This window comes from Oncorhynchus mykiss, unplaced genomic scaffold (genome assembly GCF_013265735.2).
Source record: "Oncorhynchus mykiss isolate Arlee unplaced genomic scaffold, USDA_OmykA_1.1 un_scaffold_240, whole genome shotgun sequence".
Lineage (NCBI taxonomy): Eukaryota > Metazoa > Chordata > Actinopteri > Salmoniformes > Salmonidae > Oncorhynchus > Oncorhynchus mykiss.
Genome location: NW_023493704.1, coordinates 149,969 through 165,716, shown reverse-complemented (window position 1 = coordinate 165,716; position 15,748 = coordinate 149,969). Strand labels below are relative to the sequence as shown.

At 44.9% G+C, this 15,748-nt stretch overlaps 1 protein-coding gene across 1 annotated transcript; it reads left to right on the top strand.

Annotated features, from left to right (window-relative positions):
• The first annotated feature begins 3,740 nt into the window (after window positions 1–3,740).
• LOC118948705 (gamma-glutamylaminecyclotransferase-like) lies at window positions 3,741–10,453 on the top strand. Its single transcript, XM_036973386.1, has 2 exons — window positions 3,741–3,867; window positions 9,719–10,453. Exons 1-2 carry the CDS (start codon window positions 3,826–3,828, stop codon window positions 10,208–10,210), a joined length of 534 nt encoding a protein of 177 aa, XP_036829281.1. The 5' UTR covers window positions 3,741–3,825; the 3' UTR covers window positions 10,211–10,453.
• The last annotated feature ends 5,295 nt before the right edge of the window (window positions 10,454–15,748 follow it).

Sequence of the window (15,748 nt, the reverse complement as noted above, 5' to 3'; positions counted from 1 at the left end):
GCTGTTTTGTCACTGGATGAGGCTCAGGGACAAGACCAAGCACATTCCCTGGTTGGTACCATACAATGTCCTCTCTCATTGGCCAAAATAATTGGTTGGCTCCCACACGACTCATCATCTTGACTGGAGCACTGCTCTCTGCACCAACATACTGTATAATACCAAGGGAAGGGTCTTCATTATATTTCACAACACACCACTTTCCAATCAGTCCCTCATGCATGTCTGCAATGGGCTGTATTTGTGCTAGGAGATGTCTGTGGTGCTGTGCAGGTGGAAGTGGAAGGTTGTGTTTTGTCTGCCTCTTTTTGTTCCAATTATCACGGTCTGTGGGCCAAAACAATCCCATAGATGTGGAGTCATTTGAGGGGCAGGTAGGCATTGTGTCACTGTAAGACTTCAGGTGAGTTCAGGTGGTGTGTTCCCCGACAGGTATGACTCCATAACCTGTTCTGGTGATCTTCTGCTTCTTTATTTTCCATGGACTCCTCCCCCCCCCCCCCCCCCCCCCCCTCCCTCCCTCCCTTTCCCCCCCCCCCCTCCCTCCCTCACCCCCTCCCTCCCTTTCCCCCCCCTCCCAAAGTTGTGAGATGGATTTCAGTTCACCACTTTCTTTTCTCTCTTCTCTTCTTTCTTTTTGCTTCTGAAGAAACTCCTGGTATCTTTATAGAGTCTTGTTGGATTTAGTTAATTTACACCACGTGACCAACAGTATGTGGACACCTTCTCGTTGAACATCTCATTCCAAGAGATACAGGCAGTCTTACTGCCAATGTTTGTCTATGGAGATTGCATGGCGGTGCGCTCGATTTTATACACCTTCTGGCGACGCGTGTTGCCGAAATAGCCGAATCCACTAATTTGAGGGGATGTTGTGGCGAGTTAGTATCAGCGTTACTTTAAACGGCCGGTGTGTACAATCCTGTTACTCTGGTTGTGTCTGTTGTCACCTAACTCTGTATCTAGATTCACCACGGCTGGGCACATCTGGTGTTCTTACCTCCACCCCCTGTAAGTCTGAAACTTACATCATTCACCACGGCTAGGCACATCTCGTGTTCTTACCTCCACCCCCTGTAAGTCTGAAACTTACATGATTCACCACGGCTGGGCACATCTCGTGTTCTTACCTCCACCCCCTGTAAGTCTGAAACGTACATCATTCACCACGGCTGGGCACATCTGGTGTTCTTACCTCCACCCCCTGTAAGTCTGAAACTTACATGATTCACCACGGCTGGGCACATCTCGTGTTCTTACCTCCACCCCCTGTAAGTCTGAAGCTTACATGATTCACCACGGCTGGGCACATCTCGTGTTCTTACCTCCACCCCCTGTAAGTCTGAAACTTACATGATTCACCACGGCTGGGCACATCTGGTGTTCTTACCTCCACCCCCTGTAAGTCTGAAACTTACATGATTCACCACGGCTGGGCACATCTCGTGTTCTTACCTCCACCCCCTGTAAGTCTGAAACTTACATGATTCACCACGGCTGGCCTTACCTCCACCCCCTGTAAGTCTGAAACTTACATGATTCACCACAGCTGGGCACATCTCGTGTTCTTACCTCCACCCCCTGTAAGTCTGAAGCTTACATGATTCACCACGGCTGGGCACATCTCATGTTCTTACCTCCACCCCCTGTAAGTCTGAAACTTGCATGTTCGGGACGAGGTCTCTCCTTATCCTCTATTCTAAGAACAAACAGTTCTAGTTTATTTTTGTTTAGTTTATTAATTCGACCATTTAAAAAAAAACAAGCACACATAAAACTTGAAAAAGCCATACAGCACATGAATAAAATCACAGAGGATAACACACTATACAGTCTGGGACTTATTTCCATTGTTAAATCATGGAGGATAACACACAATACAGTCTGGGACTTATTTCCATTGTTAAATCATGGAGGATAACACACAATACAGTCTGGGAATTATTTCCATTGTGGTCCTCTTGAGACAAGATGGCTAGACAAGATCGAACACTCATCATAGTGGTGAAATAATAACACAAAAACAGAGAAGAAGAACATCTGTCTCATCAAAAACAGAGAAGAAGAACATCTGTCTCATCATTCCAGCTTCATCATAGCGGTTATTCATATGGGCACAGAAGACATCAAACACATTTTTACTTTATTTTTAAAGCTGCCCAGAGAGGACGTTGTTTTTATGGGCAGAGGCAACTCATTCCATTCTGAGGCTCCAGTATACAAGAAAGTACCTTTCCCAGCATTACTCCTGAACCTGTATTAGCACACATCAGCAACACCTGATCTGGCACTGTGATTGTGTGCATCCCTAACACGAGGAAAGTAATCACTTAGATATCTGGGCGTAGGACCATAAATACTCCTGTAAACCAGACCTAGTCTAATCTGGGACACCCTAGCCTCGACAGGCAGCTCCTGCCTATGTGAGTACGTGGACTCACCCACAATTCTACCCTGATCAGCTTATTCTGGGCAATCTGGAGCTCCCCCTTCATAAATTTAGATAAGCCCCCAAGCCAGGAAATACTAGCGTAGTCAAAATGGCATTGAATGAGGGCTGTGACTAGCACATTCATGGAGTCCTTATCAAACAGCTTGGACTTTCTAGCCAGAATCTTAATCCTGGCATTAACCTTCCCTAGCACCTTATTGGCCATGCTCACACCTTCACAAGGTTTTAGTAGTCAGCATCTGGTTTGACACATTGAGACAGTTGTGGTAGTTTAAGAACATGTAACAAGGTTGGGCTATATGGGGTTTCGACCCAGTAACCTTTCAGTTACTGGCCCAACGCTCTAACCACTAGGCTACCTGCCGCACCAAATATATAAAGAAAGCCCCAACTCAGAATCATGGGGCTCTCCCTCTGTTCACTCAGTGTGCATGTAGGGACCTGCTCTCTTATTAATAAGTGAATAACAGATTTTTGATTAAGTTTAACTCAGACTTGTGTGATACAGAAATAACCACCACAGTGTCCACATACATTTGCATATATAGTGTATGTCCTTGTCCTCTCCTTGGTTGAATTAGGGGGCATCTTATAGAACAAATAAAACATTTATAATTGAAGTCAGTAACCATAGTAAGTCACATAAATAGACAACACAATCAGTACAGAGGAATAGGACAAAAAGTGATGTTTCAGTAAGAGTGGGATTTTTAGCATTCATAGCAACGGTTATCAACTGTACAGCAGGGATGGAACGGAAGCCTCAGAAAAGAGAGGTGGTGGTGGCAGCTGCAGAGGTGTTTGGGTTTAGGAGACTTGACATCAGAAGAGTTACAGGGTGGGCTAAGTGGTGGTGTCCCATCCTTTCAGGATGATGGCCTGAGGTAGGAATAAATACATTTAATTAGTAGAATAGGGGGGGTGTTATATATCATTTTGAAAGTGTAGTGTGTAGTGTTAGATAGTAGGGTATTTATTTAGTACATGTTTATTTTTCAAGTAAAGCATAAGGGAGTTTTATTCCAGTCTAGTAGGTGGCGGTAAAGCAACACATTGGATGCCCGTATCTAAATCCGCTACTGATTTGTATTAGTCTATAAATAAATCGACTAGTATTTCTGAAAGTGTAAGGATAATAACTCAGCCATGCTTATTGCTTGCCAACATGTTACTCCCGCTATGTTTAATATAACACAAATATACACGAATGATTCATTTCGGTTGCCTACGTGAAGTTTGTTCTTTAGAAACTATTTAACTCTAGCCACAAAACGAAGGAAATGACGACAACATTGTACCGGAACCCTCCCTCTTCATTCCGGTGTCAGTTCAGCCTACCTTTCACCTGGGCCGTTAAACCCCGACAAGACGTGATGAGAGGCTTTCGAGGAGCTGCTTTACTCACATCGCTGTTGGTGAGCAGAACAACATTGTATTTCATTATATAATCATCTAACGTTGCCGATATACAGGTTCGGTTGTGACTTGTGTAGTGACTGTATCAAGCTAAATTACCTTTGATGCATTTCAAAACCAAACCTCAGTCCTGGAGACCTACTGGGTGTTTAGGTTCCAGCCAAGCATTATTACTCATCAGCTATCTCTGGTTTCTGCACCTTCAGTCTTTACATACATTTGATTCACGCGTAGTGCTGGGCTGGAATAAAAACATGCTCCCAGTTGCTCTCCAGAGGAGAGGGTTTGGAGAATCTGCAGACGCCTAAACTAGTTTACTACTTTGGTTCAGACCTCTCTTTTGTTGCTGAAGTTGTACAACAACATGAGTTCAGCTAGTTATCAGCTAGTTATCAGCAACTGAAAGCAGCTAGTTATCAGCAACTGAAAGCAGCTAGTTATCAGCAACTGAAAGCAGCTAGTTATCAGCAACTGAAAGCAGCTAGTTATCAGCAACTGAAAGCAGCTAGTTATCAGCTAGTTATCAGCAACTGAAAGCAGCTAGTTATCAGCTAGTTATCAGCAACTGAAAGCAGCTAGTTATCAGCTAGTTATCAGCAACTGAAAGCAGCTAGCTATCAGCTAGTTATCAGCAACTGAAAGCAGCTAGCTATCAGCTAGTTATCAGCAACTGAAAGCAGCTAGTTATCAGCAACTGAAAGCAGCTAGTTATCAGCAACTGAAAGCAGCTAGTTATCAGCAACTGAAAGCAGCTAGTTATCAGCAACTGAAAGCAGCTAGTTATCAGCTAGTTATCAGCAACTGAAAGCAGCTAGTTATCAGCTAGTTATCAGCAACTGAAAGCAGCTAGTTATCAGCTAGTTATCAGCAACTGAAAGCAGCTAGTTATCAGCTAGTTATCAGCAACTGAAAGCAGCTAGCTATCAGCTAGTTATCAGCAACTGAAAGCAGCTAGCTATCAGCTAGTTATCAGCAACTGAAAGCAGCTAGTTATCAGCAACTGAAAGCAGCTAGTTATCAGCAACTGAAAGCAGCTAGTTATCAGCAACTGAAAGCAGCTAGTTATCAGCAACTGAAAGCAGCTAGTTATCAGCAACTGAAAGCAGCTAGTTATCAGCTAGTTATCAGCAACTGAAAGCAGCTAGTTATCAGCAACTGAAAGCAGCTAGTTTTCAGCAACTGAAAGCAGCTAGTTTTCAGCAACTGAAAGCAGCTAGTTTTCAGCAACTGAAAGCAGCTAGTTTTCAGCAACTGAAAGCAGCTAGTTTTCAGCAACTGAAAGCAGCTAGTTTTCAGCAACTGAAAGCAGCTAGTTTTCAGCAACTGAAAGCAGCTAGTTTTCAGCAACTGAAAGCAGCTAGTTATCAGCAACTGAAAGCAGCTAGTTATCAGCAACTGAAAGCAGCTAGTTATCAGCAACTGAAAGCAGCTAGTTATCAGCAACTGAAAGCAGCTAGTTATCAGCAACTGAAAGCAGCTAGTTATCAGCAACTGAAAGCAGCTAGTTATCAGCAACTGAAAGCAGCTAGTTATCAGCAACTGAAAGCAGCTAGTTATCAGCAACTGAAAGCAGCTAGTTATCAGCAACTGAAAGCAGCTAGTTATCAGCAACTGAAAGCAGCTAGTTATCAGCAACTGAAAGCAGCTAGTTATCAGATAGTTATCAGCAACTGAAAGCAGCTAGTTATCAGCAACTAGAAGCAGCTAGTAATCAGATAGTTATCAGCAACTGAAAGCAGCAACTGAAAGCAGCTAGTTATCAGATAGTTATCAGCAACTAGAAGCAGCAACTGAAAGCGGCTAGTTATCAGAAACTGAAAGCAGCTAGTTATCAGCTAGTTATCAGCAACTGAAAGCAGCTAGTTATCAGCAACTGAAAGCAGCTAGTTATCAGCTAGTTATCAGCAACTGAAAGCAGCTAGTTTTCAGCAACTGAAAGCAGCTAGTTTTCAGCAACTGAAAGCAGCTAGTTTTCAGCAACTGAAAGCAGCTAGTTTTCAGCAACTGAAAGCAGCTAGTTTTCAGCAACTGAAAGCAGCTAGTTTTCAGCAACTGAAAGCAGCTAGTTTTCAGCAACTGAAAGCAGCTAGTTTTCAGCAACTGAAAGCAGCTAGTTTTCAGCAACTGAAAGCAGCTAGTTTTCAGCAACTGAAAGCAGCTAGTTTTCAGCAACTGAAAGCAGCTAGTTTTCAGCAACTGAAAGCAGCTAGTTTTCAGCAACTGAAAGCAGCTAGTTATCAGCAACTGAAAGCAGCTAGTTATTGTTTTGAGGCTATACAGTATTGTTTTGTATTTGACATTTGTTATAAACTTAAATGGACGACTAGGAAAAGCTCAAACCCAGTCTATTCACCCACTGGTTCATTCAGCTGCAAAGACAAAGCGTGATTACACAACATGTATTTATAACCTCCTACGAGGCGGGTCAACTCCTAACACAGCAAATGCATCTCTGTTGCGAGGGAGGAACTGAACTGGTTCCTCTCACTGGTGTAGTGAGCGGCAGGTGGCCTAGTGGTTAAAGCGTTGGACTAGTAACTGAAAGGTTCAAAGATTCAATCCCAGAGCTGACAAGGTGAAAATCTGTCGTTCTGCCCCTGAACAAGGCAGTTAACCCACTGTTCCTCGGTAGGCCGTCATTGTAAATAAGAATTTGTTGTTAACTGACTTGCCTAGTTAAAAAAAAAAAAAGGTTTTATAAGTCACGGCCCTGTCTGATGCTAGAACCTTTGTGGGCCCCTCTGTGTGAGATAGGACTGTAGTAGGGGGATCGTTGGGGTGGGCCCCTCTGTGTGAGAGAGGACTGTAGTAGGGGTGGGCCCCTCTGTGTGAGAGAGGACTGTAGTAGGGGTGGGCCCCTCTGTGTGAGAGAGGACTGTAGTAGGGGTGGGCCCCTCTGTGTGAGAGAGGACTGTAGTAGGGGTGGGCCCCTCTGTGTGAGAGAGGACTGTAGTAGGGGTGGGCCCCTCTGTGTGAGAGAGGACTGTAGTAGGGGTGGGCCCCTCTGTGTGAGAGAGGACTGTAGTAGGGGTGGGCCCCTCTGTGTGAGAGAGGACTGTAGTAGGGGTGGGCCCCTCTGTGTGAGAGAGGACTGTAGTAGGAGGGGGGTCGTTGTGGTGGGCCCCTCTGACCCCCTCCCAGGGGTTTCTTCTCACTTCATCTGTTGACTTGACCTGGAGCTGAATTCCTCAGTCCTCCCTAGTTCCCCAGCTGGCCTGCCTTATCAGGAACTGCAACTAGACTGTTGCCCTCCTTAGGAACAATATGAACTTTCTGCACTTGTCTGACTCAGTAACTTTCCATACAGCCAGTTCTCTATCCACCCCTTGTCTGACTCAGTAACTTTCCATACAGCCAGTTCCCTATCCACCCTTCCCCTTGTCTGACTCAGTAACGTTCCATACAGCCAGTTCTCTATCCACCCTTCCCCTTGTCTGACTCAGTAACTTTCCATACAGACAGTTCTCTATCCATCCTTCCCCTTGTCTGACTCAGTAACTTTCCATACAGCCAGTTCTCTATCCACCCTTCCCCTTGTCTGACTCAGTAACTTTCCATACAGCCAGTTCTCTATCCACCCTTCCCCTTGTCTGACTCAGTAACTTTCCATACAGCCAGTTCTCTATCCACCCTTCCCCTTGTCTGACTCAGTAACGTTCCATACAGCCAGTTCTCTATCCACCCTTCCCCTTGTCTGACTCAGTAACTTTCCATACAGCCAGTTCTCTATCCATCCTTCCCCTTGTCTGACTCAGTAACTTTCCATACAGCCAGTTCCCTATCCACCCTTCCCCTTGTCTGACTCAGTAACTTTCCATACAGCCAGTTCTCTATCCACCCTTCCCCTTGTCTGACTCAGTAACTTTCCATACAGCCAGTTCTCTATCCACCCTTCCCCTTGTCTGACTCAGTAACTTTCCATACAGCCAGTTCTCTATCCACCCTTCCCCTTGTCTGACTCAGTAACGTTCCATACAGCCAGTTCTCTATCCATCCTTCCCCTTGTCTGACTCAGTAACTTTCCATACAGCCAGTTCTCTATCCATCCTTCCCCTTGTCTGACTCAGTAACTTTCCATACAGCCAGTTCTCTATCCACCCTTCCCCTTGTCTGACTCAGTAACTTTCCATACAGCCAGTTCTCTATCCATCCTTCCCCTTGTCTGACTCAGTAACTTTCCATACAGCCAGTTCTCTATCCACCCTTCCCCTTGTCTGACTCAGTAACTTTCCATACAGCCAGTTCTCTATCCATCCTTCCCCTTGTCTGACTCAGTAACTTTCCATACAGCCAGTTCTCTATCCATCCTTCCCCTTGTCTGACTCAGTAACTTTCCATACAGCCAGTTCTCTATCCATCCTTCCCCTTGTCTGACTCAGTAACTTTCCATACAGCCAGTTCTCTATCCACCCCTTGTCTGACTCAGTAACTTTCCATACAGCCAGTTCTCTATCCACCCTTCCCCTTGTCTGACTCAGTAACTTTCCATACAGCCAGTTCTCTATCCATCCTTCCCCTTGTCTGACTCAGTAACTTTCCATACAGCCAGTTCTCTATCCACCCCTTGTCTGACTCAGTAACTTTCCATACAGCCAGTTCTCTATCCACCCTTCCCCTTGTCTGACTCAGTAACTTTCCATACAGCCAGTTCTCTATCCACCCTTCCCCTTGTCTGACTCAGTAACTTTCCATACAGCCAGTTCTCTATCCACCCTTCCCCTTGTCTGACTCAGTAACTTTCCATACAGCCAGTTCTCTATCCATCCTTCCCCTTGTCTGACTCAGTAACTTTCCATACAGCCAGTTCTCTATCCATCCTTCCCCTTGTCTGACTCAGTAACTTTCCATACAGCCAGTTCTCTATCCATCCTTCCCCTTGTCTGACTCAGTAACTTTCCATACAGCCAGTTCTCTATCCACCCCTTGTCTGACTCAGTAACTTTCCATACAGCCAGTTCTCTATCCACCCTTCCCCTTGTCTGACTCAGTAACTTTCCATACAGCCAGTTCTCTATCCATCCTTCCCCTTGTCTGACTCAGTAACTTTCCATACAGCCAGTTCTCTATCCACCCCTTGTCTGACTCAGTAACTTTCCATACAGCCAGTTCTCTATCCACCCTTCCCCTTGTCTGACTCAGTAACTTTCCATACAGCCAGTTCTCTATCCACCCTTCCCCTTGTCTGACTCAGTAACTTTCCATACAGCCAGTTCTCTATCCACCCTTCCCCTTGTCTGACTCAGTAACTTTCCATACAGCCAGTTCTCTATCCATCCTTCCCCTTGTCTGACTCAGTAACTTTCCATACAGCCAGTTCTCTATCCATCCTTCCCCTTGTCTGACTCAGTAACTTTCCATACAGCCAGTTCTCTATCCATTCTTAATTGACCCCAACACATACATTACTTTTACATGTGAAGTAATCAATGTTTTATTTGATTTGAATCCTTAGTTCTAGTATGGTAACATTAATTAGTATATTTCATGCTAGAATCCAACAGAGTAAAACCAGGTTGTTTTGATTTCCGCTGGGGTCCCGACAGTTAAACTATGGTCATGAGACATTCAGTATGTTCCAGTATATTCTTCAAGAATCAATAGGTCACACATCACAGGAGGGTTGGTGGCTCCTTCACTGGGGAGAACAGGCTCATAGTAACGGCTGAAACGGAATGGTATCAAATCACGTGGTTTTCATGTGTTAGTTTCCATTCCATCCACTCCATTCCAGCCATTACTATGAGCCCGTTCTCCATTCAACAGCCTCCGGTGCAGAAATGGGTGTGTCAACAGCAGGTTGTCCAGTTAACTGTGAGACAACTAAGTGTTCCATATCTGTCCTGTTTCCAGATCTACGTCCCGCCGGTCCAGATGACTTATATCTTTGTCTATGGGACTCTGAAGAAGGGTCAGCCCAACTACTTCAGGATGCTGCCGGACCAGGGGAACGGGAAGGCTGAGTTCTGTGGTCACGCCCGCACCGTAGATGGCTACCCGCTGGTGATCGCTGGGAAGTACAACATCCCCTACCTGCTGAACCGTCCCGGGGAGGGCCACAGGGTCCAGGGGGAGGTGTACAGGGTGGATGACACCATGCTGAGCTTCCTAGACGCCTTCGAGGGCTGCCCCACCATGTACCAACGCACCTCCGTTCAGATAGAGTTGGAGGACTGGAAGGTGGAGGGGAGAGAGAGGAGCCCAGGCAGCATGATGGAGGCCTTCTTCTACAGCACCACCTCCTACCAGCCTGCCTGGCTCAAACACAACTTCTATGAGAACTACGACGCCTACGGAGACCATGGCTTGGTGTACATCGACAGGGAGGACAGAGAGATCCACTGAAGGATCTGTAGCCTGGGTGCCAACATGCCACTCCTTGTTATGATAACACCAGCAGGTCTGGGACCTGGCTAGAGGATAGATAGGCTGCTACACAGGATAGCTTTTTAGATATGTTGACTTGGTATTGTTGTTTTTACAGTTGACTACTTTTTACTGTCCAGGGATGTAAACTGCTGAGGGCCCTAAAAGGAGACACGTTGTTGTTGCACTGAAACATGTAATAAATCCCTGCTAGGGGGAAGTGCAGGTTTTAACTAATTAAGCAACAGAATATCATCTACATGATCCGTCTCTGTGTGTAACATAACCAGTGGTTCATGTGAACCGAACTCACAGCTAAAACAATCCAATGTTATTTGTTGACTAAACTTTACTGCAAATGACACTCAAGTCTTGAGAAAAAAAACAATACACTAATATTGCAGTTACCACGACAGCCTTTATAATAGAACGCTTGTTACCACGACAGCCTTTATAATAGAACGCTTGTTACCACGACAGCCTTTATAATAGAACGCTTGTTACCACGACAGCCTTTATAATAGAACGCTTGTCACCACGACAGCCTTTATAATAGAACGCTTGTTACCATGACAGCCTTTATAATAGAACGCTTGTTACCACGACAGCCTTTATAATAGAACGCTTGTGACCACGACAGCCTTTATAATAGAACGCTAGTTACCACGACAGCCTTTATAATAGAACGCTAGTTACCATGACAGCCTTTATAATAGAACGCTTGTGACCACACATCTAAATATTGCACTTGGGGGGGAAAAAAACATGTTAAAGTATAAATTGAATGAAACAGCCATTCTATTTCTGCCCTGTTATAGTGGCCACTATAGTAGACATGGATCAAGTGCACAAGGCTACATGTGAGCAAAAATAACATTCACTGAATTAAAACACTCCAGTGTTACTGTCAAGATCAACACTAAAACAATGTCTTTGGGCCACACATTATTACATTGTACACTTCCTGCCTGTGGACATGTGTTCTACAATGTGTCAGCAGCAGAGAGGAGCGAACGGGTGGTTTCTTTCACCTCTATAGAGGCATCCATCTTAAGCCCGGCTACACCTGATCCCTGAATCTACCTGCTTAACAAGCAACGCCTCATTTTTCACCTCATTCTCTCAACCTGAAAATGAAACAATACTGTAGAGAGAGAACATTAGTTAACATTTCACACAGATTGCCAGGGTCCAGTAAGCAACTGTGTTATAACTCGAGGAACGGCAAGGAGTCGTATACCAGTTAATACTATAGCGAATTGGTTACTAATGTCGGCTAGCGTCAGCTGTCTGTTGTAACGTTAGCTAGCTAGCGTCAGCTGTCTGACTTTATTAGCAGCAAATTTTCACACCATGAACTCAATTATTTGATCAGATAAATTGGCTAGCTAACGAATACTTGTCCCACCACACTTTCTACCTCACCTCAAGTAGTCCTATCTACCATACTGGGTCCAGTCATTGGTACAGTACTACCAAACCCTACTGTAGTTCTACATGTCTATCGTTTCTTACCTGACCCATGTCATGTGACCTAGCTACTGTCAGATAAATGTTGTTTGTCTACTCCGTAACAGAACATTAGCTAGTGTCAGATAAATGTTGTTTGCCTACTCCGTAGCAGAACCTGTTATGCTAACAGAACATTAGCTACTGTCAGATAATGTTGTTTGTCTACTCCGTAGCAGAACCTGTTATGCTAACAGAACATTAGCTAGTGTCAGATAATGTTGTTTGTCTACTCCGTAGCAGAACCTGTTATGCTAACAGAACATTAGCTAGTGTCAGATAAATGTTGTTTGTCTACTCCGTAGCAGAACCTGTTATGCTAACAGAACATTAGCTAGTGTCAGATAAATGTTGTTTGTCTACTCCGTAGCAGAACCTGTTATGCTAACAGAACATTAGCTAGTGTCAGATAAATGTTGTTTGTCTACTCCGTAGCAGAACCTGTTATGCTAACAGAACATTAGCTACTGTCAGATAATGTTGTTTGCCTACTCCGTAGCAGAACCGGTTATGCTAACAGAACATTAGCTAGTGTCAGATAAATGTTGTTTGTCTACTCCGTAGCAGAACCTGTTATGCTAACAGAACATTAGCTAGTGTCAGATAATGTTGTTTGTCTACTCCGTAGCAGAACCTGTTATGCTAACAGAACATTAGCTAGTGTCAGATAAATGTTGTTTGTCTACTCCGTAGCAGAACCTGTTATGCTAACAGAACATTAGCTACTGTCAGATAATGTTGTTTGCCTACTCCGTAGCAGAACCGGTTATGCTAACAGAACATTAGCTAGTGTCAGATAATGTTGTTTGACTACTCCGTAGCAGAACCGGTTATGCTAACAGAACATTAGCTAGTGTCAGATAATGTTGTTTGACTACTCCGTAGCAGAACCGGTTATGCTAACAGAACATTAGCTAGTGTCAGATAATGTTTGACTACTCCGTAGCAGAACCGGTTATGCTAACAGAACATTAGCTAGTGTCAGATAATGTTGTTTGCCTACTCCGTAGCAGAACCGGTTATGCTAACAGAACATTAGCTAGTGTCAGATAATGTTGTTTGACTACTCCGTAGCAGAACCGGTTATGCTAACAGAACATTAGCTAGTGTCAGATAATGTTGTTTGACTACTCCGTAGCAGAACCGGTTATGCTAACAGAACATTAGCTAGTGTCAGATAATGTTGTTTGCCTACTCCGTAGCAGAACCTGTTATGCTAACAGAACATTAGCTAGTGTCAGATAATGTTGTTTGCCTACTCCGTAGCAGAACCGGTTATGCTAACAGAACATTAGCTAGAAAGCACTTTAGACTGTACGTTAAAATTACTACAATTATACATTCCTCTATGAAGCTAAACTGTCTGATCACTGTAGTGAGTGATCACCTGCTGCAGGACATGTCTGACCTGTTGTTGAGTCCATTAGTGGGACAGGACATGACTATGTTGTTGAGACCATTAGTGGGACAGGACATGTCTGACCTGTTGTTGAGAGGCCATTAGTGGGACAGGACATGACTGACCTGTTGTTGAGACCATTAGTGGGACAGGACATGTCTGACCTATGTTGTTGAGACCATTAGTGGGACAGGACATGTCTGACCTATGTTGTTGAGAGTCCATTAGTGGGACAGGACATGTCTGACCTGTTGTTGAGACCATTAGTGGGACAGGACATGTCTGACCTGTTGTTGAGACCATTAGTGGGACAGGACATGTCTGACCTGTTGTTGAGAGGCCATTAGTGGGACAGGACATGTCTGACCTGTTGTTGAGAGGCCATTAGTGGGACAGGACATGTCTGACCTGTTGTTGAGAGGCCATTAGTGGGACAGGACATGTCTGACCTGTTGTTGAGACCATTAGTGGGACAGGACATGACTATGTTGTTGAGACCATTAGTGGGACAGGACATGTCTGACCTGTTGTTGAGACCATTAGTGGGACAGGACATGACTGACCTATGTTGTTGAGACCATTAGTGGGACAGGACATGTCTGACCTGTTGTTGAGACCATTAGTGGGACAGGACATGTCTGACCTGTTGTTGAGACCATTAGTGGGACAGGACATGTCTGACCTGTTGTTGAGACCATTAGTGGGACAGGACTATGTTGTTGAGAGTCCATTAGTGGGACAGGACATGACTATGTTGTTGAGACCATTAGTGGGACAGGACATGACTGACCTATGTTGTTGAGACCATTAGTGGGACAGGACATGACTATGTTGTTGAGACCATTAGTGGGACAGGACATGACTGACCTATGTTGTTGAGACCATTAGTGGGACAGGACATGACTGACCTATGTTGTTGAGACCATTAGTGGGACAGGACATGACTATGTTGTTGAGACCATTAGTGGGACAGGACATGTCTGACCTGTTGTTGAGACCATTAGTGGGACAGGACATGACTATGTTGTTGAGACCATTAGTGGGACAGGACATGTCTGACCTGTTGTTGAGACCATTAGTGGGACAGGACATGACTATGTTGTTGAGACCATTAGTGGGACAGGACATGTCTGACCTGTTGTTGAGACCATTAGTGGGACAGGACATGTCTGACATGTTGTTGAGACCATTAGTGGGACAGGACATGTCTGACCTGTTGTTGAGACCATTAGTGGGACAGGACATGTCTGACCTGTTGTTGAGACCATTAGTGGGACAGGACATGACTATGTTGTTGAGACCATTAGTGGGACAGGACATGTCTGACCTGTTGTTGAGAGGCCATTAGTGGGACAGGACATGTCTGACCTGTTGTTGAGACCATTAGTGGGACAGGACATGTCTGACCTGTTGTTGAGACCATTAGTGGGACAGGACATGTCTGACCTGTGTTGTTGAGACCATTAGTGGGACAGGACATGACTATGTTGTTGAGAGGCCATTAGTGGGACAGGACATGACTGACCTGTTGTTGAGACCATTAGTGGGACAGGACTATGTTGTTGAGACCATTAGTGGGACAGGACATGACTGACCCATGTTGTTGAGACCATTATTGGGACATGACATGACTGACCCATGTTGTTGAGACCATTAGTGGGACAGGACATGTCTGACCTGTTGTTGAGACCATTAGTGGGACAGGACTATGTTGTTGAGACCATTAGTGGGACAGGACATGTCTGACCTGTTGTTGAGACCATTAGTGGGACAGGACTATGTTGTTGAGAGGCCATTAGTGGGACAGGACATGTCTGACCTGTTGTTGAGACCATTAGTGGGACAGGACATGTCTGACCTGTTGTTGAGACCATTAGTGGGACAGGACATGTCTGACCTGTTGTTGAGACCATTAGTGGGACAGGACATGACTGACCTGTTGTTGAGAGGCCATTAGTGGGACAGGACATGTCTGACCTGTTGTTGAGACCATTAGTGGGACAGGACATGACTGACCTATGTTGTTGAGACCATTAGTGGGACAGGACATGACTGACCTATGTTGTTGAGACCATTAGTGGGACAGGACATGACTGACCTATGTTGTTGAGACCATTAGTGGGACAGGACATGACTGACCTATGTTGTTGAGACCATTAGTGGGACAGGACATGTCTGACCTATGTTGTTGAGACCATTAGTGGGACAGGACATGTCTGACCTATGTTGTTGAGACCATTAGTGGGACAGGACATGACTGACCTATGTTGTTGAGACCATTAGTGGGACAGGACATGTCTGACCTGTTGTTGAGACCATTAGTGGGACAGGACATGACTGACATGTTGTTGAGAGACCATTAGTGGGACAGGACTATGTTGTTGAGACCATTAGTGGGACAGGACATGTCTGACCTGTTGTTGAGACCATTAGTGGGACAGGACTATGTTGTTGAGACCATTAGTGGGACAGGACTATGTTGTTGAGACCATTAGTGGGACAGGACATGACTATGTTGTTGAGACCATTAGTGGGACAGGACATGTCTGACCTATGTTGTTGAGAGTCCATTAGTGGGACAGGACATGACTGACCTATGTTGTTGAGAC